We start from the raw sequence: 24,646 nt of genomic DNA on the forward strand, positions 1-24,646 counted from the left end.
ACGTTAGGAATGTGTGCATTTACTGATATATATTTTAATTAATAAAATTTATTTAAAACGAAATTAAACGCTACAATTTGGAGTTTCACTAAAAAATCAGCTTTTTCATGTGCAATAAGTTATAATACTATAATTAATACTACAATTGTTAAGATGATAAATTCTAATTTTCTAATCTATATGATTTAGCTTTAAGTTAAGAAAAACTGATTAATCAGTAACATCTGGTATGTAAAATAATATTTTTTGTACATTATCTCTCTAATCATTTAACTACGTTCTAGAATATATCAACCGTTGTTACTTGCTACTTTATTGCGCTATTTTACAAACGATAAAGGAGAATGGAGTAACAAAGTGTATTATAACGCAATCGGTATAATTCTACTATCTATACTGGATACTTTTATTACACATTACGCTGTACATTATACTATGCATATAGGATTGAAAATCAAAATAGCATGCACGTCATTATTGTATCGAAAGATATTGAAACTTTCCAATTCTGTGATAGATAATGAGACCTCTGTTGGACAGGTAAGCTAAGTACAAAATAAATTAATTTAAAAACATTATTGATATTGAATAGTATATTAATATATGTATAAAATGAAGCTAGAACGAAACAAAATCTTAATACAAAAAAAATGATAAATTTGAGTGATTATTATGCAAACCTGATAAATTATAATTTTAATTTATATTCCACTTTTTCAGATGATAAATTTTCTAAGTAGTGATATTACCAGATTAGAAACATCCCTAATAGATCTGCACTACATTTGGATCGCGCCCATTCAAATCATATGGATTACATATATTATATTTTCCGAAGTTGGATGGGCAGCAATAATAGGAATGTCGATATTTTTACTATTTATTCCTTTTCAAGGTAAGTTTACTTAACCCTTTCGTACCTCCGGGACATATATGTCCCACCTACGAAAAAAATCATAACTTTTAAACAAATAATCCTATCAACTTCTACCTTGGCTTGTTTTAAAGAAGAAGATTCAAGCCATATGTAAAAAAATCGCGCACTTTAAAATGTAATGTTTACAGTACAATATAATTATTTAAACTTTGCAAAAAAATCAAACTTTTAGAGAATGAAGACCGCATATTAATCGAAAAATTATAAAATTTATGCGCTAATTATATATATATATATATATATATATATATATATATATATATATAAACTTAAAGTTTTATTTAAATGTGATTACAATTTTATTATGATAAATATTACAATAATTTATATGTGTAATCAAAATAAGATGACGCGTGCGACGAACATCCAAGTCTCGCGGCAGATGTGCGGCTTACAAAAAAAAGTGTATAACAACACTAAGAGTCGAACGTGTGTGTGTGTATATTAAGAAAAAAACATAATATATATTTAAAAAAATAAAATCTAAGCTTATATTTTAAATATATTGATATTTAAGTTTTTCGCCAACGATAGTTGCAATCTTGAATCTGCCATTTTGAATTTAAATTTTGATGATAAATTTGGAATCAGCATCCCCAAAAACCTGTAAAACTGTTTTCATATGAAACACATCTCTTTTGGGAAAGCCGGAGGTACAAAAAGGTTAAATTGGGTGTTAAATTTGTAATAAATCCAAAATAAAATTAATAATAATAAAATTAATTCATATAATTAATGTTAAGATTTCTGGCCGGTCTTTCTGCATACATAAATTAGATTTTATCAGAAATGAACAAAATAGTATCATTTTTTTCTTATATTATATTTATTATTTTAAATATTTCATATTTTTCATATTTTTATAACAAGATAGTAATAGAATTATGTTTGCATATATTTTTATTACATGTTTATATATATTTTCGTTATATTATTCATGCATTTATTAAAAACTTGTTTCTAATTTAACAAATTAACCATCTTCATGCATGGCACATTTCTGTTAATATTTGCTCATAAAAATATACAATTAATTCATATTTATAATAAGATTCTATTATAAACAATATTCTATTTTTTTTTTCGGTAATTTTTTCTTTAATTTGATGAACAAATATTGTCACAGTAGAAATATTAAATAGTATATTATTTTAGCGTTTTTGGCGAAAAAAATCACACCTTTAACGCTTAAATCAGCAGAAAGATCAGATGATAGACTCAAATTAATGAATCAAATAATCACTGGATTGCAAGCAATTAAAATGTATGTTTGGGAAATTCCTTTTTATAATCTCATGGAAAAAGCAAGAAAGTAAGTATACATTAAAATTGATTAACAATGTTGTAATGGTACAAAATCAGTTTAAATCTGTCATAAAAATCAAATACTGCTTGATTAAGTTGAAAAGAACATTACTTACTTAATTTACACATAGAGTATTCAAGAGTTATCGCACTACTTGTTAATAGCAATTTTTAAAATTATTTAAAGGAAATTTGTTTAAGCGAAACATCGAGGGACATCATAATTTTTTGCACGTTCCAAATTTTTGCCATCATATATCTAATAATAAACTTTAAATTAAAATTTTCTTTAAAGTCATCTTTATCTAAAATTAATTCAAGAATGTAATTTTGGTAATTTTTTAGCTTTTCATAAAGTTTAGTTTTTGAAAAATTCTTATTTTTTAATCGCTTATAATTTGAAAATTATTGACATCACTACAGTTTTGCTAAAAGAAATTGCGCTTACTTATATTAATGTTATATAGAAGCAATAAAATTGATTGTTACAAGTGCTAGAGTATTATCAACGATTTATCGGTTAATTAATTACAATTTTATTACAATTTTCCTCTAATATGACATATAATATAATACTATAATATATATATATATATATATATATATATATATATATATTATAGTATTATATTATATGTCATATTAGAGGAAAATTGTAATAAAATTTATATATATATATATATATATATTTATATATTATATTTATATATATATATATATAATATATATATATATATATATATACAAAAATTAAATCAAAATTGGCATAAAAGCCACAGCGCGGTAGTTGGGGTGCAAGGAAAGAAACAATACTTTCTTCTTATTGATTGTTGTTTATTTCAAATCTAAATGCTACATAAATAACGAATGTTTTGGATCGTCGTTGATCCTTCTTCAGCGCGATTAATAATATAAAACCAAACTATTGCATTGAAAATGGAGAAAAGTTTATTTCCTCTTCGACGTGTGAGGACTGCATCGCGCGGAGATCTAGCAAGCCTGCTGCTTCCAAAAGTTCATCAAATGTATTAAAATTTGCGGTGTAGAATCGCAGCAGATCTAACAGATCGAGTAAAAGATTAATTACCGATATTATATGTGAATTCTTTTTTATGTTTAAAATTGGGAGCATAACTCACCAGATTCCACGCTTTTTCTTTTTCCATCCGTGTACAAAATGCCACTAAGTACAGTGATGCCAAAATGGACACACTCGCACCCGACAACGCAGTAAAGGGGAAAGAGACGCAAGCGGAACCTGCGCGCACATATACATATAATCCAAAAATTCTGAGAAAAATTCTCGGTCATCTTGTTCATAGCTAGCTGAGCCTACATTTTTCATATACTGCAAAATAGTTATTAATTTTAGATCATTCTTAAATTGTAAAGCAGTCGGAATAACGTGTTTAGAACGTACGACAGAAAATAAATTTTCAAGACAATCTTGAGTAAATCGTCCTGTCAATACGAATTCAAATTTTTCCACATCTAATAGATATTTCGTTAATTCTATTGCAGATTTGGTAGAAATAATTATTCCTGTCTGAAAAGGCTTCCAAGTTTTTAATATGCCAACTTCTATCTGACTAATTACTTCTATCACTTCATTCAGAAAATCAATTCATAGATTCATTAAACTTTGTTTCGTTAAGTTTACCTAAAGCTAATTTTGGTACACTAGAACTCATCAATTTAAACCACTTAGAAATAAAACTAATAAACCATGCAGTGGTAATATAACTTTCATTACTAGTTTCATTACCAACAAAATTTAAAGCTGAAGCGACAGAATGATTAAAAATATTAGTTGCATTACATACTTTCATTTTTTGAAAATGATTTTTATTATTAAATAATTTCGATTTTAATTTTGGAACTAAAGATAAACCAAAATTTAATGTTTCTTCTTGTAAACCACATAAATCTTTTAAATCTGCTACATTTATCTTATTAGTTGACAAATTATAATCTGTTACTACTTTCTTTGGAATGATAATTATTTTGTTATTTAATAAACCTTGGTTCAAGTTTTTAAAAGCGTGAACACAATCATGGAAGAAAAATAATTTTCGACTTTCATCATTAGGATGATTACACGCATTATTAATTGTCGTATATTTTGACGCTCCAATTCCAAATGACCTCCACATAGCTTGATTAGCCGATGCCATGTCAGTAGTAACACTGTGAACCCGTAATCCAATATTTTCTGCTTTTTTTATAATATCACATATTATTGGCTTTAATAAGCTTCCATTTACTCTATCACTAGTGAAAAGATAAGCTACTACTTGTTTCCATCGACTAGCAATTCCGCCTAACATAAATACTAATGCATGAGTAGCAATGTCTTATCATTATCATAATTATTTGGTAAAGTAGCACAGCCTACAAATGTATTTGTACTAGTGTCAAATGAGTTACTTGGAGTAATGCTCATTTCATCAAGAACAAGCATACAATGCTTATCTAAATCTGTTTTAAATGAAAGAACTTTGATACGAAGAAATTCGAAAACTTCATCTAAAATTCCACTAGTAAATTTTAAAGCTTCTAATCGTCGACTCAATGTTCTTAATGAAGGTAAATCACGACTTAATTCCTCATAGCCTGAGCGACCACATGTAAATTTATATTTTAATGCTTTATGTATAGTCTCATTACTCCAACGCGGCATTTTTTTATATTCCCCAGTTAACAATTTAATCTGATCCCTATTTAAAATCTCTTTTATAACTTTTGGAACTATATTATCATTATTAATACCTATGTTTGTTTTTAAACGTTTAATTACCTTTCTAGCATTTTTCAATTTTTGTACTGTTTTCCTGTATCTAGTTCGCATTTTCTTGAAGTTTCATTATTTCTTCTTCTTTTCCTTCTTTTTCTCTTTCTTTTTATTCCTTTTTTCCTTTTTTCTTTTCCTTCTTTTTTTTCTGTCATATTCTCATTGTTAAATTCAAAGTTATTCTTATTGTTAGACTCATTGCTTTGATTTGTTATTTGAATTTCACAGAAAATTTCATCTTGTTTACTGTCTGTTTGATTATTATCGACAGACACACTTTCAATTTCATTTAAATTATGTAAGGACATTTCATAACTTTTATTAGGACATTTTATTACTTTTAAATTGCCTGTAAATGAAAAAAGCAATGAACACTTTTGAATGTCATTTTAATGTAATAGTGTGAAATTTTTAAGTAACTAACAATAAGATAATATTTACTAAATATTTACTAATATTTATACTAAATATGATATAGAAGTTATTTACTTGCTTCATCTGCAAATAATGTTGGAACAGCATTACGTTTTAATTTCAATAATCCATCCTTTCGTAAATTTTCCCACATTTTTGGGCATAAATGAATCTATAATTTTCGTTATCATATCATTAATATGATATTTGCTATTAAGATATTGTTTCATTAATAATTTTTTAATTTTGCTTTTACTACCTGACATAACGTTGAGTATTTATTGGGTGTCCAATTTTCTCGATTAACATTTGTAACCCATATTGTACATCGCTCTTGCTCTTTTAAGGGAAAATAGCACATTTTATATCCGGTTTTCGATGAATTTGAACAATTTTTAGCAGCACAGCTCGGCATTTTTTATTTAAAAAAGAAATCCAAAAATTAATATTCTATTCTAGTGAGGTTAAAATCGAACCATTCCTCAGGTTAGGTTTGGTTAGATAGCAAACTTGAAGTATTTTTAAGAATTTTTTTTTATCAATGTATTTATTAAAACACGTTATTACTATTTATATTTATTTTTATCTGTAATATATTCAATTTTCCCGCGTTATTTCTCTACTACATATGGCGGATTAAAGAACCAATCAAAAAATGACCCTCGGTGTCCTAACTCTTACTAGAGGAACTCTACACACACTTAGCGCTATCCTTTTCCCACACGTAGCGCTATCCTTCTCACACCTTCGCACCGTCTTCTTTCCGCGGATCCCCTTTCCCCGCGCGGACCCCCTCGTCCATCGGTCGCGCCGCGGTTCCCCCTGCCCCGCGCGTGACGTCACTCGCGCGCGCCGCAATTCCTCCTTCCCCGCGCATGACGTCACTCCCCCCGCACCGCGGTTCCCCTCGCGCCTCACCCCCCTGAGAGGACCTGGGTTAGAACCGGCCTAGCTATACTACTGATACTTACTAACATTTTTTTATCAATTGTGTGTTGTTAGAAGAGAAAACCGATTAATTGCACACAACTTTTTCGCAAGTCCTCAATTCTGCCATAAAACCAAATTAATTTTTAGACAAAAGGCAGTTTTCAGACCCATTATAAATTTTAATAAAACAACCAAATAATTTATTTTATTAAGCTTTTCTTTAATATATATGAAATATTATATCAACAGTAAGTGTAATAAATTACTAAAACGCAATATTAAGTAGAAGAAGAGCACAATTTTGTATAAAAATTCAGGTTCTGAAATCTACCATTAAACATAAATTAAATTATATCCTGAGGCAGTTTCCAGATCTTTCTATTTTCGGCAAAATTAAGGCCAGAATTGTAAAATTTCTTTAAATGACCCTACTAACACAGTGATTTACTCATATTAAAATATATGTATAATTTCCGTAATTTTTTAAAATAATATGCAAGTATAATGAATTTCTCTTTCTTATTTAGAACGGCTTTTTATCGCAAATAAAGACCTGAAAACTGTCATTCCGCTGTTATATATAGACCTGAAAACTGCCATTTGTACATGAATTGTAATATTTTCGATTATTTCTTTTCATTCAATTACTTCATAAATTCTTAATATATGCTTTCTTTCGTATTTTATTACCAGCTTACATCGCATTATCGGTTTTACATGTTTCGCGACTTTAGCTTTCCCAGTGAGAAATGACAAGTCGGATAGACGTTTGTTAGACGTCTAAGATGTCTAATAAACGTCTATTGGACATCTATTAAACGTCTTAGACGTCTATTCGACTTATCATTTCTCACTGGGTTAAATATCATTATTCGTGTTGATCTTAGGTCAAAAAACCGTTGAAAAAAAAAAATTCATTATACTTGCATGTTATTTTAGAAAATTACGGAAATTATATTTTTTAATATGAGTAAATCACTGTTAATAGGATCATTTAAAGAAATTTTACAATTCCGGTTTTAATTTGGTCAAAAATAGAAAGATCTGGAAACTGCCATTTCGCTGTTTTATATAGACCTGAAAACTGCCATTCCGCTATTTTATATAGACCTGAAAACTGCCATTCCATTGTTTTTTATAGATCTGGAAACTGCCACGTGTATATGAATTACAATATTTTCGACCTTCTTCACACAGTTACCTTATAAATTCTTACTACATGCTTTCTTTTGTGAGTAAATGTGCATAAAAGGTCAGACCTCGCCGATTTTATCGCCACTGAAATATGTTGTAGAGGAACTTTTTCTGAGTAATTCGCAAGAAATAAGTGGGGGATAACATTGGTTTAGCAGATACAACAAATTGAAGTTTCACAATTTTAATGCTTTTTATCTCCGAAAATATTGATTTGAGAAAAAAAATTTTAGACAAAAAATAAAGTCCCTGAAAAACCCTACAAAAAAGGTATATGTATTTTTTTCATAAATCTACTATTTTAGCTGTTATATAAAAAAATAATAATTTTACATACATTTAATACAATTTAAATTTATATAGAATTTAATACAATTTAATACAATTAAAAAATATCACAAATGTATATGTACACACACACACACACACACGCGCGCGCGCGCGCGCGCACGCACACACACGCACACACACACACGCACACACGCACACACGCACACACGCACACACGCACACACGCACACACGCACACACACACACACAGAGGGTGTCCCATTTTAAATAATACATTAAGATTTCTCGAAAACTATAGTAGATACAGAAAAATGTTTCAAACAAATATGGTTAGGAGGGAGACATCAGGAGGTTTCATTGATTTGATTTTGGGTGGCATCGTTAAGGTCAGGTCAAGGTCAGGTTAAGGTCACATCAATTTTTTTAAAATGGAACATCATATTTCTGATGCCAGAATCTAATAGCTGATAGCAAGAGCTTTTCAAAACACTATAGTGGAATTCATTTTCATTAAGTATTTTCCGAGTTATGAGCAGAGTCCGGTTCTCGATGCCGTTTTCTCCACTCCAAGTGCATGCTAGCGGCCGAGCGCCGCGAAAAGCAGTACCGTCTATGCCGGTCTAGTGATGGTAGCAAAGAGGACACCGTCGCGTAGAAAAAGAAAATATAATAATTTATTATATTATTTTATATTTTATATAATATACATATATATATATATATATATATATATATATATATATATATATATATACATACATATACATGTATTATTTTTTTTATTATATTATTTTATATATTATGTATAATAATATTAAATAGACATATATTCCATATTAATATTGTTGCGTCCTCATATCCTCAAGAATTTTATCTACCTCTCTTTCTCATCTGTATAGGAATTCGACGAGGCACCTGCTTTATGGGGGAAGAGTCTTTCACATTGATAACATGTTCCACAATATCGCAATTACCCGCCATGATTTTCCCAGAAAATACATCATGAAAATTATTCAAGAAGTCAGCGAAAATTTTCTTTTGAGCAATTTCCAAATTCACAGAATTATTCTTAAAAAGTTCTTTCAAGATAGATGGAACTGTAGGAGAATCTTCAATCCGAGAACAATTAAAAATTTCCTTTTCACTCGACCCCGATTCATTGAATTCGCGATCAAAAATATTTTGCAAACCAATCCTTCGAAGAAAATCAGCTCCCAATAAACAATCATCATTTATTTTGGCAACGAACATGGGAATCAGAATAGAATATTTTCCAATTTCTACTTTAATCTCAACCTGAAATTCGACTAATACTTTTTCCCTCGTCGGGTACCTCAAATTACAATTTCTAATACGAATTTTTTTCATACTTTTATTTACCAACTTTTTATTTAAGACTGAAATATCGGAGCCCGTATCTATCTTAAAAGAACACTTTTTATCATTAACCTTTCCAACATAATAAAAATCATCTTGTTCTATTCTACAAATGCTTAGATCTACAAATCGATTAACAATCGGGGTTTCCCGCGTATAAGTCGAGCTCACCCTGCGCAGCTCAACTAAACCGCGTTTCCCCTTTCCTCAGGACATTCTGCGCGGAAATGTCCCGCTTTCCCACAAGACCAGCATTCCTTCCCTTTTGAGGAAAAATTATTCCTTCGCCATCTCCCTCCCGAAGGATTTTCTCTTTTCTTTTCCTCATTCTTTTCTCCCTTCTCTTTTTCCTTTCGCGCGTCGTTCCTCTCCGCCTTTTGATAAACTCCTCTTTCAGAATCTCTATTAAACCTCCCGAAATTTTCCTTTTTTCTATCAGAACTCTCCCCTTGAATGATTTTAACCGCCTATGCTCTCTCGACAGCCAAATTCAGTGAGGTTATTCCCTCTAATTGTAGAGTCCTCCTCAAAAAGTTATCCGAAAGAGCCGAAACAAATTGCGCGCACGCAATTTTGTCTCTTACCGCGAAAGGATACTCCGGGCTAATCGCTAAGCTAATCGCGACAATCTCTCTAACTCGGCACCGAAAGAAGCCAAATCTTCCCCGAACTTTTGTTTGCGATTCGTGAAGAGAGAATAATAATTCTGAGTCAAATTTCCCTCCCCGAAAAGAAGTTCAAGCTTTGATTTCAATTCCGGGAAACTCAGACTTTCAAAATTCTCCACGTTTTCTAAGACCGTTCGCGCTTTTCCCCTTAGACTCGCGGCCAAAGCAATCGTTTTCGTCGAATCATCCCAATTATTTGCGCGCGCGATCAAAAGAAATTGGGAGAGGAACTCCCGCAGCGGAACTTTCCCATCAAAAATATCGGGCTTCAATTTGAAGCCCGTTCTCGCACGAAAATCATTATTCGATACATCCCCGCAAGCTCTATTATTAGAAGGACTTAGCTGTGACTGAGACCGGCTCTCCCGCAGAAGCTGCAGCTCCTCATCCTGCCGGCGAAGCGTTGCGGCGATTTCTTCTTCTCGCCGCACCTGCTCCTCGCGCATACGCCGCATCTCAAGCAGAACGGTCTGCAGAGCCGTCGTCTCCGTAGTCCTCGCCGTCTCCGACGCCGCCGACTCCGACGCCGCCGATTCCGTCGCTCTCGGTTCCGACGGCGGCTCGGATTGCTCGGAAGACGGGGGGGCAGTGTTACGTCCCTGGATTATCGATCCCTGAGCGCCTACTTTCCTGTGATCTCCCGTACATCATCGCTAGGAGGGCTGTTTATTGACAACCGGCGTGCTGTTGTTTTCCGGCACCATATTGGAGTCCGGAGCCAGCTGTCGGACTGAGCGGACGCGTTACGATCCGCGGCTTATAAATTTCGTTAATCTGTGTTCTCTGAGTTCTGCGTTGTATTCATTAAAGTTCTTGAGTTCTTAACAACCGAGTTCTTATTTACGAGTGCGCGAGTGAGAGCGCGAGCGAGTACGCGGGTGCCGATCTTTGTGTCGCGCGCGTTCGATAAATATCGCTCCGCGGGCGCAACAATATATATATTTTTTTTCTACGCGACGATGTCCTCTTTGCTACCATCACTAGACCGGCATAGACGATATCGCTTTTCGCGGCGCTCGGCTGCTAGCATGCACTTGGAATGGGGAAAACGGCACCGAGATCTAGATTCTGGTTATGAAACTCGAAAGTTACAGTCTTCAGCATTAGCATCGGGACCGATTCAGCATTACATTTTTCGGCTACAACGTTACATTGATGTTCAAGAAAACGTTTTTGAGCATTTATTAAATTCTTAATGTTGCGTTTATTTTTAGTTCATTTCTTATGTACATACAACATAGTGTGTACTATAATACTAATAGCACGATAAAGCACTCCGACGTGAGAGGCAAAGGGAACTCACGTTAATAAAACACCCCGACGTGAGAGGCAAGGGAAAGTCACATTAATAAATTTAAGGTCCCATGCTAGTGTTGAAGACTATAACCTTCGAGTCTCATAACTCTGAAAGTACTTAATAAAAATGAATTTCACTATAATGTTTTGAAAAGCTCTTGCTATCAGTTATTAGATTCTGGAATCAAAAATATGGTGTTACGTTTAAAAAAATTGACGTGACCTTGACCTGACTTTAACGACGCCACCCAAGGTCAAATCAATGATACCTTATATCCCCTCCGAACCATATAATATTTGTTTGAAACATTTTTCCGTATCTATCATAGTTTTCAAGAAATCTTAATGCATTATTTAAAATGGGACCCTGTATATACTTATATATATGTATGTATACTACTATACAGGGTGTCATGAAAGTGATCATTATTTTAAAAAATTAAGGTAGATTGGCTCAAATTAAGAAGGAAGGACTTCTACTGTTTTGTGATATTCGCAATAATTAACGAAAAATTAAATAAAGAATATCGGCCAATCTGCGTGAGTAGAAGCGCGCGGCGACGAGAGTCGTCCTACTGTATCTTATACTAGGCGCGCGGCGAAGCGGTGAGCGGATCTCGCTCTCCGAGACATGATGGTTGCGTGCGATATATCGCAAGACCGCGCCGAAAAATGACCCGTCCTTTTAGTGGCGAGAAAATGATGCGCTATCATTTCCACACCACCTTGCGGTAGATAGCATAGTGCGCTTTTTTTATAGTGGTTTCCCCCATAGGCCTATTCCACTCTCAATTTAATGTGAAAATTGTTCAAAATGCCGTTACTGTACGTTGAATGTATCGTAAATGTAAAAAATTGATGATGACAGTACCTTCACAAAAATTGATCCGTGGTTGAAAATCCCTCGATAGAATGTGTTGCACACGTTGGTAATGATATGGGCGTAATCCATTACACGTAAAGCGTGATGTACCGCGTATCGCGAAAAACCAAATTCGTGTGCCACACGACGCACGCTAGTTCCAGGATTTTCATAAAATGCTTCAAGAATCCTTTCTTCATCTCGTACACGAAGACGAGTGATTTTCTGGACGTGCACGAGAACCAAGTGGACGTACAATTTTACGTGTTGTGCAATAATTATGGGATGTCGTGCATAATATCGGGATAACCGGTCCAGCAGTGCGTCTTCGTGTACGAAATGAAGAAAGGATTCTTGAAGCATTTTATGAAAATCCTGGAACTAGCGTGCGTCGTGTGGCACACAATTTGGTTTTTCGCGATACGCGGTACATCACGCTTTACGTGTAATGGATTACGCCCGTATCATTACCAACGTGTGCAACACATTTTATCGAGGGATTTTCAACCACGGATCAATTTTTGTGAAGGTACTGTCATCATCAAATTTTACATTTACGATACATTCAGCGTACAGTAACAGCACTTTGAACAATTTTCACATTAAATTAGAGTGGAATAGGCCTATGGGGGAAACCACTATAAAAAAAGCGCACCATGCTATCTACCGCAAGGTGGTGTGGAAATGATAGCGCATCATTTTCTCGCCACTAAAAGGACGGGTCATTTTTCGGCGCGGTATTGTGATAAATCGCACGCCACCATCATGTCTCGGAGAGCGATTCGCCCACCGCTTCGCCGCGCGCCTAGTATAAGATTACAGTGGGATGACTCTCGTCGCCGCGCGCTTCTACTCACGCAGATTGGCCGATCGTTAATTATTGCGAATATCACAAAACAGTAGAAGTCCTTCCTTCTTAATTTGAGCCAATCTACCTTAATTTTTTAAAATAATGGTCACTTTCATGACCCTGTATAGTATATATGTATATTACGGGTGTACCAAAAGTCTGGAAACGGTCGAATATTTCATAAACTATGCATTTTAGAAAGAAATGTTTCAGACAAAAGTTGTATGGCTTAAAGGGGGCCATAAGATGGTGTCATTGATTTGACCTTAAAAAGTCGTTTGAAGGTCACGTGAAGGTCATCTTCAATTTTTTAAATGTAACTGCCGATTTTTTATTACATATTCTTGTAGCTTATCTCGAGAGCTTTCCAAAACACTATAATAAAGTATTTCCTCATTGAGTACTTTTCGAGTTATGAGGCTTTGCAATTAACAATTACATATTTTTTCTTCGAAACAACTATGTGTTTTCTTTACACCAATTGATTTCTCTCATTATTTTGTACATAAAAGTATTAAGGTAAGATAATCGAAAAATGAATATTTTACTAGATATTTTATAATTTATGTAAAATTAAGAAATGATTTCAAGCCTCATAACTCGGAAAGTACTTAATGAAAACTAACTTCATTATAGTGTTTTGGAAAGCTCTCGAGATAAGCTATAAGAATATGTAATAAAGAATAGGCGGTCCCATTTAAAAAATTGAAGGTGACCTTCACGTGACCTTCAAACGACTTTTTAAGGTTAAACTAATGACTCTATCTTATGGCTCCCTTAAAGTCAATTAACTTTTATTTAAAACATTTCTTTCTTCAACGCATTGTTTTTGAGATATTTCGCATTATCAACTTAAATTGTCCACCCTGTATATTGTACTACTATATGCGTGCGTACGTATGTTTACGCAAATATGTAGTAGTTTCGGTTCATAATTATATTTACGATCGCATTTAATCAAATTCTCATTGATTCTTTATGATTTCAGGCGTGAGATGAGCGTAATAAAAAAATATTCTATTCTAAAACAATTAGCTCTTACTCTCGATTGTTATATACCACGACTTGGTCTCTTCATCACAATACTGACGTACACCTCATTTGGAAATTATATTAATGCCGAAAAAGTGTATTTAATAACAGCATATTACAACGTCTTACGAAATTCAATGATTTTTGGATTTTCAATGGGTAAGATTATTGGTAAACTCAAGAATAAAAATTTTTTTATTAAAAATTGCACTTTTCCTCAAATATCAAAAAATCATAAAAAAAACTTCAAAAACTAATAATAAAGTATAACAAAAAAATAAAATAAAATATTTATAAACTTTTATGCTTGAAACTTTAATTTTATTTATTTATAGATTTTCATCAACGTTAACTTTATTTAGTAAAGACATTAAGGAATTGATAGTTCTTAATACAATTAAATATAGAAAATATAATCAATTGAAGATAATTTTTTGTGAAAATTAAAAGAGAAAATATAAATATATATATTGTAGGTCTTCATCAAATGGTACAAGTATTGGTTTGTACTCGCCGTTTGCAAAGATTTATGATGCATACTGAGGTCATTAAAAAAAAAGAAGAGAACTCACATCAGATGATTAAGGAATCGTTCGCACTTCGTATGATCAATGTTAACGCCAAATGGCATGGTGATGGTAAAGATTATACATTATGTAATATAAACTTAACTGTACTTTCTGGAAGCTTCGTGGCCATTATTGGTCAAGTAGGTTCGGGTAAAAGTAGTTTGTTGCAAACGATACTCCAAGAATTGCCCTTGATAAGTGGAAGCATCGAAAATCGTGGCAGAATAAATTACATCAGTCAACAACCATGGATTTTCGCGTCTTCCGTGAAGCAAAATATTCTATTCGGACAAACGATGGACGAGTCACGTTACAATGAAGTAATCAAAGTCTGTGAAATGGAGTCAGACATAGACTCGTTCCCTCAGGGTGATTGTACTATTGTAGGTGAAAGAGGAATAAATTTGAGTGGTGGCCAACGCGCCAGAATCAATTTAGCACGAGCAATTTATAAAGACGCCGACATTTATCTATTAGATGATCCCTTATCTGCTGTGGACTCGCACGTTAGCAAGCGTCTTGTCAACAATTGTATCTGTAACTATCTAAAGGTAAAAGTTGTAAGATAAAATAAAATAGTTTGGTACAAATAGAAAATACAGATACCTTTTCATCATCAGTCATCAAATTACATACACAGTTTCATAAAATTGTTATAAAGCTTATTTCTATCATGTGATCGCTAAGATATCGAGTTTGAAACTTCCACTATATATATGAGATGCTCCATATATGTTGATTTTTCATTTGTGCATTGCTCATTTCATAACTCCATAACTTTGATAATAATTAAAATTTTAACAAAAAATATTAAATAGATATTCCAGAGATATGTTAGTTTAAAGAAGTATTTTAAAAATTGATGTTTAAGACTTCTAACACAAAGAAAATTATCACACACACACACACACACACACACACACACACATGCACGCACATACACAGGGTGTTATGTAATAATCGCTTAAGTCTCTCGTGTACAAGTAGAGTGGGTTAAACTGATTGTGTAAGAGTTTTGTATCGTTTTGGAATTTTTGCAATAATTAATGAAATATTAATTTAAAAAGGTCGGCCAATTTGCATGAGTAGAAACGCGCGGCGAGAAAAGCCGTTCCACTGTAATTTGATACTAGGCACATGGCGAAGCGGTGAGTGAGGCGCTCTCCAAAACATGATAACAGCGCGTATAGACTTAAAGAAATAGACTGCGTATCCCTATATAAAAAACTGTCTTAAACATTAGAAAGAGAGAGCGATAGCGATCAAATCTCTTTCTCTCTCGCACAATTGAAGGAAAAGGAATATCATCGCCTAGAGGAAAACTAACAAAAAGGCGTATATCCTCTCTGCTTTTTAATTGTGTGAGAGAAAAAGAGATCTGACCGTTATCGCTCTCTCTTTCTAATGTTTAAGACAGTCTTTTGTATAGGAATACACAATCTATTTCTTTAAGTTTATGGCAGTGCGCGGCGCTTCAGCGTTACGCTGTTACACGAGAGACGTTTTAATTGTGTACGCCGATTAACATCACAGAAAGTTATCGAATGAAAAAATGTTTTAAACAAAAGTTATAGAATTCAGAGAGAGATATCTGATAATGATTGGTTTGACCTTGAGTGAACGTACCAAGATCATATGAAGTTCAACTTTTCTTTTTTTTTAAATAGAACTTACTTTTCATTGCATATTTTTATAGCTTATCTCAAGAGTTTTTCAAAACACTATAATAAAGTATTTTTTGTTAAGTACTTTTCGAGTTATGAGGCTTGAATTAATTTCTTAATTTTACATAAACCATAATTAAAAAATATTCATTTTTCGATATTACTTCAATACTTTATGTACAAAATAATGAAAGGAATCAATTGGTGTCAAGAGCACATAGTTGTTTTTAAGAAAAAATATGTAATTTTCAATTAACAGTTACAATAATGAAAAATAGAGAGTTTCAGTTAAAATAACAAAGTTAAACTCCATATGACCTTGACACGTTCACTCAAGGCAAATCAATGTCTCCTTCCGAACCATACAACTTCTAAAATATTTTTTCATCCGACCACTTTCTATGGTATTAATCGGAAGGCACAATTAAAATGGCAAACTCTGTATACATATATACAGGAAAAGTCCAAACATTCCGACCAAACTTTGAGATTTTATAGTTAATTTAATTCTGAACAAAAAGTTTCCTATAAACATGGGTCGAAAAATACTTCTTTACAAAATTAGTGCCCGAAATACTCTGAAATCGATTATTCTATATATTTTTATAAATATTAAGGAAAGTATGTGTTTCTTAACAAAAAATACCGAAACAAAAGTTGCAGAGATTTAAATTATCTTTCAAATGAGATCAAAGTAGTACGTTCTATAGTTTAGAGATAATCAATTTCAAATGTAAAAAAAATATTTTTTTCGGCTATCAACGGTAGAGTTTTTTTAAAAATACTTTTCATTTATGTTAATTATGGCCTTAGTAGTGATACTAGGAGAGTTCTAACCCAGGGGCTCCGAGGGGGGGGGTGAGGGGCGAGGGGGAACCGCGGGGGGTGACGTCACGCGGGGGGGGGTGACGTCACGTGCGGGGGATGATGACGTCACGTGCGGGGGTGACGTCACGTGCGGGGTGACGTCACGTGCGGGGAAGGGGGATCCGCGGCGCGAGCGATGGACGAGGGGGTCCGCGCGGGGAAGGGGGATCCGCGGCGCGAGCGATGGACGAGGCGGTCCGCGCGGGGAAGGGAGATCCGCGGCGCGAGCGATGGACGAGGGGGTCCGCGAGGAGAAGGGGGATCCGCGGAAAGAAGACGGTGGTGTGAGAAGGATAGCGCTACGTGTGGGAAAAGGATAGCGCTAAGTGTGTGAAGAGGACAGTACGACAAGGATGGCATCAACGTGTGACAAGGATGACATCAACGTGTGACAAGGATGGCGTCAACGTGGGACAAGGACGACGCATTGTAAGATGGTGTGAGAAGGACGATGCAAAGGTAAGTGAGCAACGAGCATATGAAAGAGAGAATGATAATATCGCGAACAACGCGTACGAAAGAGAACGATATTGCAAGAGCAACGCGTGCGAGAGAGAACGATAGCGCGAAGAGAACGCATACGAAAGAGAACTATAATATCGCGAGACTTAAAACGATAATAGCGCAAGACAACGCGTGCGAGAGAGAGCGAGAGAGCGCGAGAACAGCACGTGCTAGAGAGAACGAAGATATCGCGAGACTTACAACTAACGCGCGAGAGAGAGAACGCAACGAAGATATCGCGAGACTTACAACTAGCGCAAGAGAGACGCAAGGGATGGGAGCGCAAGGAGAGGCGCGTAAATAAATACATTTTTTTAAATTAAAATATAAATTTATTTTAAAATGTGTGTAATACAATTGTGTGTGTGTGTGTGTGTATGTGCTTAATATGTAATAATAAAAGATATAAAACATATAAAATTTAAAAAATATAATAATAATAATAATAAAATAATAAAATATCAAAATTAAAAAAAATATATATGGGGAGGGGGCGATGCGCCGGGCTAAGGGGAGGCCGCTTCTAGAAGGCTAAGGGGTCGATGTGCCGGGCTGAGTGGAGCCGCTCCTGAAACAGAAAAAGACATTTGAATAGTTTTTTAATAATTTATTTTAGAACTTTTGATGTATTATAAATTGAAAGTTACTTACAATACTTTCCATGGCATTTTCCATGGCATTTTCCATGGCATTTTCCATGGCATTCACCGTTATACAATACACACAATTTATATTTTGATGCAGGTTTGGATTCACATATCTGTTTATCCTCTCGTCGACCATTCATATCATCGCGTAAACTCTAAAATCATGCATATTAATTTTAAGTGTTTTAAATTTATTACACATCGACAAAAATATTTTACCTTCAACGTTTCCAATTTCCGCCGTAGTATATTCTCATGATCATCTTCTTCCAATTTTTCAAAATCTTCTATTAATTCGAGATTTTCACGCAGTTTATTTCCAGTACAATTTACTTTAGAATGATTAGGTTCTATATTGAAACATTTACATCCATGATATTTTGCAAAATCTCGCGCACATATTTCTCGAGCTAGAAGAAATGTCCTCAACGAATTTGTGCGAGGTTTTTCCAAGCCGAGCTCTTGATGTCTTATAAACTGAACGATTGAAGTTTCTAGATTCTTCTTTGAAAGTTGTTCCCGCTCGTATTGAAGTAATTCTTCATCATCACTAGTCCGAAAACGGAAATCAGGTTTCCCATCGGATGATTCCTCCTCCATTTCTCTCTCCTCTCTCTCTCTCTCTCCATCTCATCCATTTCTCTCTCTCTTTCCATCCAATAATCATCATCATCAGTATCATCATCGATGATAATAACGTCGTCTTCAGCCATTGCACTAACGTAACACAAGACTAACGAAACACAGAACAACGAAAGAAATAATATTCTAATGCTGCAGACTCCTCTTCATTATATATCTTTTAATATCTTTTGTCTCATTCCAACTAGAGCATCACATCTCATCTACCTCAGCATTTCTCTACATCTTTAGCGGCGCGTGTTGAGAAAAGTATAACTATTCTTATTCATATGGAAGGAAAGAATTAAAATCACAGATGGAATAAAAATAATTATTTATTGCAAGCATCGTAAAGAATATCATTTACAGGGCATGTTAATAATTCGCAATCGATTAATGATTCGCTGTTAAAGACATCACTATCGCGTATCGTTTTTACAGCATCGCATACAGTAGTAATATTGTTACGTTGTAATACAGTTTCAAATTGTTTAAATTTTTCATTCACGAGATATGTATTCTCGCATAACCAATTGTGCATATGATCGATATAATTTTCAAAATTAAATAAATATAATAATGTTTGTGGTTTCATGTACAAAGAATTTTCGCATAATGTGAGTTTTACAATTTTCGATTGATACATTTCGATCGATAAATCTCCAATCCTTAATGGGAGAGCAGTCGATTGTAGAAATTGTTCAACGTCTGCTTGCTTCTGCATCAACAAATTCCACGCTGAAAAAGGCAATACTATTTGATTGCCTCGATTATCGCCGAGAATCAGTTCCACGTACGATACAGCTCCCACGCTTATTCCAATGTCCAAATACTTGTACGACGTTGGGGTTAGAGCGTATCTTCTTCCAAGTATGCGAGTCGCACGATGAGGCTGAATGCTATAAAAATATATAAATTAGATCAATATTTAAAAAAATTAATAAATAAAATTTTTAAACGATCGAAATTTACGTGTCGCATTTTTGCTTCTTACACGGTGGAGTTTCACCGTTTCGAATCGGAACGTAAAAATTCATGTTGATTTCTTCAGCGAACCTTTCACACGCGTGATTGATGTAATACTGATCGTATTAGAATTAATATCAATTCAAATAGTATCGCAAATTGCAATGTAGAGGGGATTATTGCCAACGCATCATTTTAATTTCCTCTAAAATTTTGTCACGCAGATGTATGGCTGCGATGACATCATCCCCAGAACAAAAAATTAGCTGAATTCGCTAAAATCGAGCGCCGATGTACGGCTGCTCCTGATGCAATCATGTTAGATTTTTCAAATGTACGTGACAAAACGTGAAATTATCAAGGTTAAATTGCGCATCGGAACAAAGATTTAGTTGAATGTGCTAAAATCGAGCGCCGATGTACGGCTGCTCCTGATGCAATCACGTCAGAATTTTCAAATGTACGTGACAAAACGCGAAAAAAATAACCGCCAAGGTTAAAACGCACATCACCCCTAGACAAAGATTTAGCTGGATGTGCTAAAATCAAGCGCCGATTTACGGCTGCTCCCGATGCAATCATGTTAGATTTTTCAAATGTACGTGACAAAACGCGAAATTATCAAGGTTAAATTGCACACGCTATTCCAGGAAATTTTTTAAGATGAAATCATTCTAGAATGTTCGATGATATGCACGAGACAGTATATAAATCATGATCAAGAGGCACACCCCGCCAGTATTTTTGCTAAAGTACATCCAAAACTATCATTGGGAAGCGCATTTCGCAAGTGTGTGTTACAATATGGAGGAACAAAATTTGCGAGAGCAATCCACATTGATTGATTCACTGGAAGATTACATTGTGTGGGAGCAACGATGCGACCAATACATCGAGTCGTTGGAAGAGCAAAATCGAATCAATCGGAAATCGACAATCGCTGATTGCTCGGATCGCGCGCCTCGAAGGGTTGAAAAACTCGGTATGTGAACGTTTCGTACACGCGGGTGCCGGATGCAGCGCGCGTCAAAATGGACTTGTGTGGCGTGAGATTGATACGGCGTTCGAGAGTCGCATATCGACTGGTGCGGTGATAAATTATAATCACATCGAACCTCGCCAATTTCTCAATGACGCCAAAGACATTGTGATAGAACATGTACAAGACGTTATGAAAAAACATTATAATGTGAAAGTGAACACTATATTTAACGGTGAATTCGTGGCTGGGGATAAACGCGCCAACAAAAGTATCAATACGAGAAACTATGAACTCTTTCGCACATCCGATTTACGCGAGTGGTACGAACGGCACGTTATCGAACCCACCCTAGCGTCTCTGGAAGAGTTTCAGGAACGCGACAGCGGGTGGGCTTTGTCGCGAATACTAAATTTAACTATAAATATAAATAAGTATAATCCTATGCGTGCGGGATGTCACATCAAATTACCGCGGGAGATTATGATGAAAAGAGCGGTGATTAATGTACAATCGAAGGACAATGCATGTTTCGCGTGGGCAGTGGTCGCCGCCCTATACCCCGCCGAAAGAAAGGCGGAACGGGAAACATCGTACCCGCATTACGCGACAGTGCTGAATCTCCGGGACATTGAGTTTCCAGTGACTGTAAACCAAATAAAAAATTTTGAACTTGCCAATGACATTTCAATCAACGTCTACAACATCGAAGACAAGAACAGCATTGTCCCGATGCGTCTTTCGCAGCAGAAGCGGGATAAGCATATCAACTTGCTGCACATTGAAGACGACAACAGCGTCGGACATTTCGCTTGGATTAAGAATTTATCTCGGCTCGTGAGCTCACAATTGAGCAAACACAACGGTCATAAATATATCTGCGACCGGTAAGTTTAATTTATATAATTCAAATAATTATAAGTTATATAACACTTTGTTATATAAATCTTTAAAAAATTTTTCTTTTACAGATGCTTACATTATTTTAATTCGGACGCCAAGTTGCAGTCGCATACGATCGACTGCGGAAAGATGAACGATTGCGCTGTCCGATTGCCGAGCGATAAGGACAAGTGGTTATCGTTCAATAACTTTAATCGGAAGGAGCGGCTTCCATTTGCGGTCTACGCCGACCTGGAATGCGTTCTGGCCAAGATGGGTGAAGAACAGCGAAATTTGCGTCAACATCACCAAGTATTTAGTATAGCTTATTATGTACATTGTTCGTACGACGAATCTTTATCGGCATATCATTCGCGTCGTAGCGTTGATTGTATAGCATGGTTCGCCGAAGACCTCAAAAATTTAGCGTTACGTATAAAAAATATTTTAAAAACAAATATCCCCATGGTAAATTTGACGTCCGAAGAGTGGGAAAAATTCCATAACGCCACTCAATGTCATATATGCGAAAAACCGTTCGTGCAAGACGATACACGCGTACGCGATCATTGCCATCTAACCGGACGGTACAGAGGTCCAGCACATTCAAATTGCAGTTTAAATTATAAAGAATCTTTTTGTATTCCCATAGTTTTTCACAATTTATCCGGTTACGATTCACACTTTATTATCGAGGAAATAGCCACATCGTTCGAAGGGAAAATCGAGTTACTTCCAATAACTAAAGAGAAATATATTTCGTTTACTAAAAATGTTTGTACGGATGAAGAATCAAAAACTCATGTAAAATTACGTTTCATCGATTCATTCAAATTTCTCGCATCGAGTCTCGATAAATTGGCATCATTTTTGGACAAAGACAAACTCAAAATTTTAAAATCAGAATTTCAAAATTTATCAACAGAAAATTTCAATTTGTTAACGCGGAAAGGTGTATTTCCGTACGAATACATCGACTCTGTAGATAGGTTGCAAGATACGTGTTTACCACCGCGCGAATCATTTTACAGTTCCTTGACCGGTGACACTGTATCCGAGAGCGATTACGCGCACGCCAAGAACATCTGGACGCGATTCTCCATTCGGACGCTAGGCGAATATAGCGATTTATATCTTAAAGTTGATGTCTTGTTATTAGCCGACATTTTTGAAAACTTTCGAGATAGTTGCATCGAAAATTACGGACTCGACCCCGCGTATTACTATACTCTCCCTGGATACACGTGGGATGCCATGTTGAAGCATACGAAAATTACGTTCGAGCTGCTTACCGACATCGACATGGTTATGTTCATCGAACGTGGTATACGCAGTGGTCTGAGTCAATGTTCGGGTAGATACGCTCGCGCTAATAACAAGTACATGCAGTCGTACGATCCATCGAAACCATCATCGTACTTGATGTACTTTGATGTAAATAATTTGTATGGATGGGCAATGTGTCAACCGTTGCCTTACGCCGATTTTCAATGGGTCGATGACGTGACCAATTTTGACGTATCATCCATCGCGCTAGATTTGCCTACAGGCTATGTCCTCGAAGTGGACCTCGAGTACCCGCAACATCTTCACGATGTGCACACTGACCTGCCGTTTTGCCCGACACGCGACAAACCACCTGGCAAGCGGGAATTCAAACTGCTTGCAACGCTATACGATAAGAAGCGTTACGTGATACACTACCGCAACTTGCAGCAGTGTACGCGTCACGGTCTTCGCGTTACAAAAATACATCGAATTTTACATTTTTCACAATCTCCCTGGCTTCGAAATTACATAGAACTAAATACACATTTCAGAACATTGGCTAAAAATGATTTCGAAAAAAATTTATATAAATTAATGAACAATGCGGTGTTTGGTAAAACGATGGAAAATGTGCGCAATCGTGTCGATGTTAAATTATTAACAAAGTGGGATGGTCGGTACGGCGCAGAGGCAATGATCGCGAAACCAAATTTCCACAGCAGAAGCGTTTTTTCAGAAAACTTAATCGCTGTGGAATTGCGTAAACTCGAGGTGAAATTCTACAAACCGATTTACGTGGGTATGTGTATACTCGACATATCCAAGACATGTTTGTACGAGTTTCATCACGAGTATATGACGCCAATGTATCGCGACAAATGCCGGGTAATGTACACCGATACGGATAGTCTCATATATCACATTGAGTGCGCGGATGTGTATGAGAATATGAAGTGTGATATCGTTAGATTCGACACGAGCGATTATGCGGTGGATAATGCGTACGGTATACCGCTTGTAAATAAAAAGGTACCGGGTCTAATGAAGGATGAAAACAACGGTACCATAATGACCGAATTCGTCGGGCTCAGAGCAAAGATGTACGCGTTACGAGTGAATGGAAAAAAGGACACAAAGAAAGTTAAAGGTGTCAAGAGCAACGTTGTCGCGAGAACGATAACGTTTGACGATTACACGCGGTGTTTGAAAGAAGAAATTGAAATAACGCGTCAGCAGTCGTGTATACGATCGAAATTACATCAAGTATACACGATCAGCGAGACAAAAATTGCTCTGAGTCCGTACGATGACAAACGGTATATCGTACCCGAAACCACCGATACGTTACCGTGGGGACATTATAGGATACCATTGTAAATAAATGTATATTTTGTTTATTATTAATTGTATATTTTGCACATAACTATGCATATATTTTATATATTTTATACATTTTATATATTTTTATATTTTAATAAATTTTATATTTTTTTATATACATATTTTATATATTTTAATAAATATTTATAATACATTGTTTTTATGTATCCAAGAGTTGTGTGATTTATCCATTCCCAACCATTTCACATATACGTCATCACCCTTTTCCCGCAAAATTTTTTCCACGAGATATACGTCGGGATTAGCGACGCGTTGTAATTCGTATTCGTAGAATCCTCCAGCGACGGGATCTCCACGCGAATCTTCGAGTATGAATGTCGCGGGATTAGT

General features: G+C 35.1%; 1 protein-coding gene across 8 annotated transcripts in view; it reads left to right on the forward strand.

Annotated features, from left to right (window-relative positions):
- The window catches only part of LOC145974535 (putative multidrug resistance-associated protein lethal(2)03659), a 338,604-nt gene that overhangs the window by 240,739 nt on the left and 73,219 nt on the right, over window positions 1–24,646 (forward strand). For 7 of the 8 annotated variants that reach the window (XM_083104431.1, XM_083104432.1, XM_083104437.1 and 4 more), the window contains 5 exons: window positions 285–540; window positions 721–895; window positions 2,093–2,249; window positions 13,904–14,106; window positions 14,424–15,067. In XM_083104431.1, coding sequence (XP_082960557.1) covers window positions 285–540; window positions 721–895; window positions 2,093–2,249; window positions 13,904–14,106; window positions 14,424–15,067 — 1,435 coding nt within the window. The remainder of the gene's footprint in view (window positions 1–284; window positions 541–720; window positions 896–2,092; window positions 2,250–13,903; window positions 14,107–14,423; window positions 15,068–24,646) is intronic. The other variant, XM_083104438.1, reaches the window with a different exon arrangement.

Source organism: Camponotus vicinus, unplaced genomic scaffold, assembly GCF_025532165.1.
Source record: "Camponotus vicinus isolate PSW18456_S1 unplaced genomic scaffold, iyCamVici1.0 SCAF_7, whole genome shotgun sequence".
NCBI classification, from domain to species: domain Eukaryota; kingdom Metazoa; phylum Arthropoda; class Insecta; order Hymenoptera; family Formicidae; genus Camponotus; species Camponotus vicinus.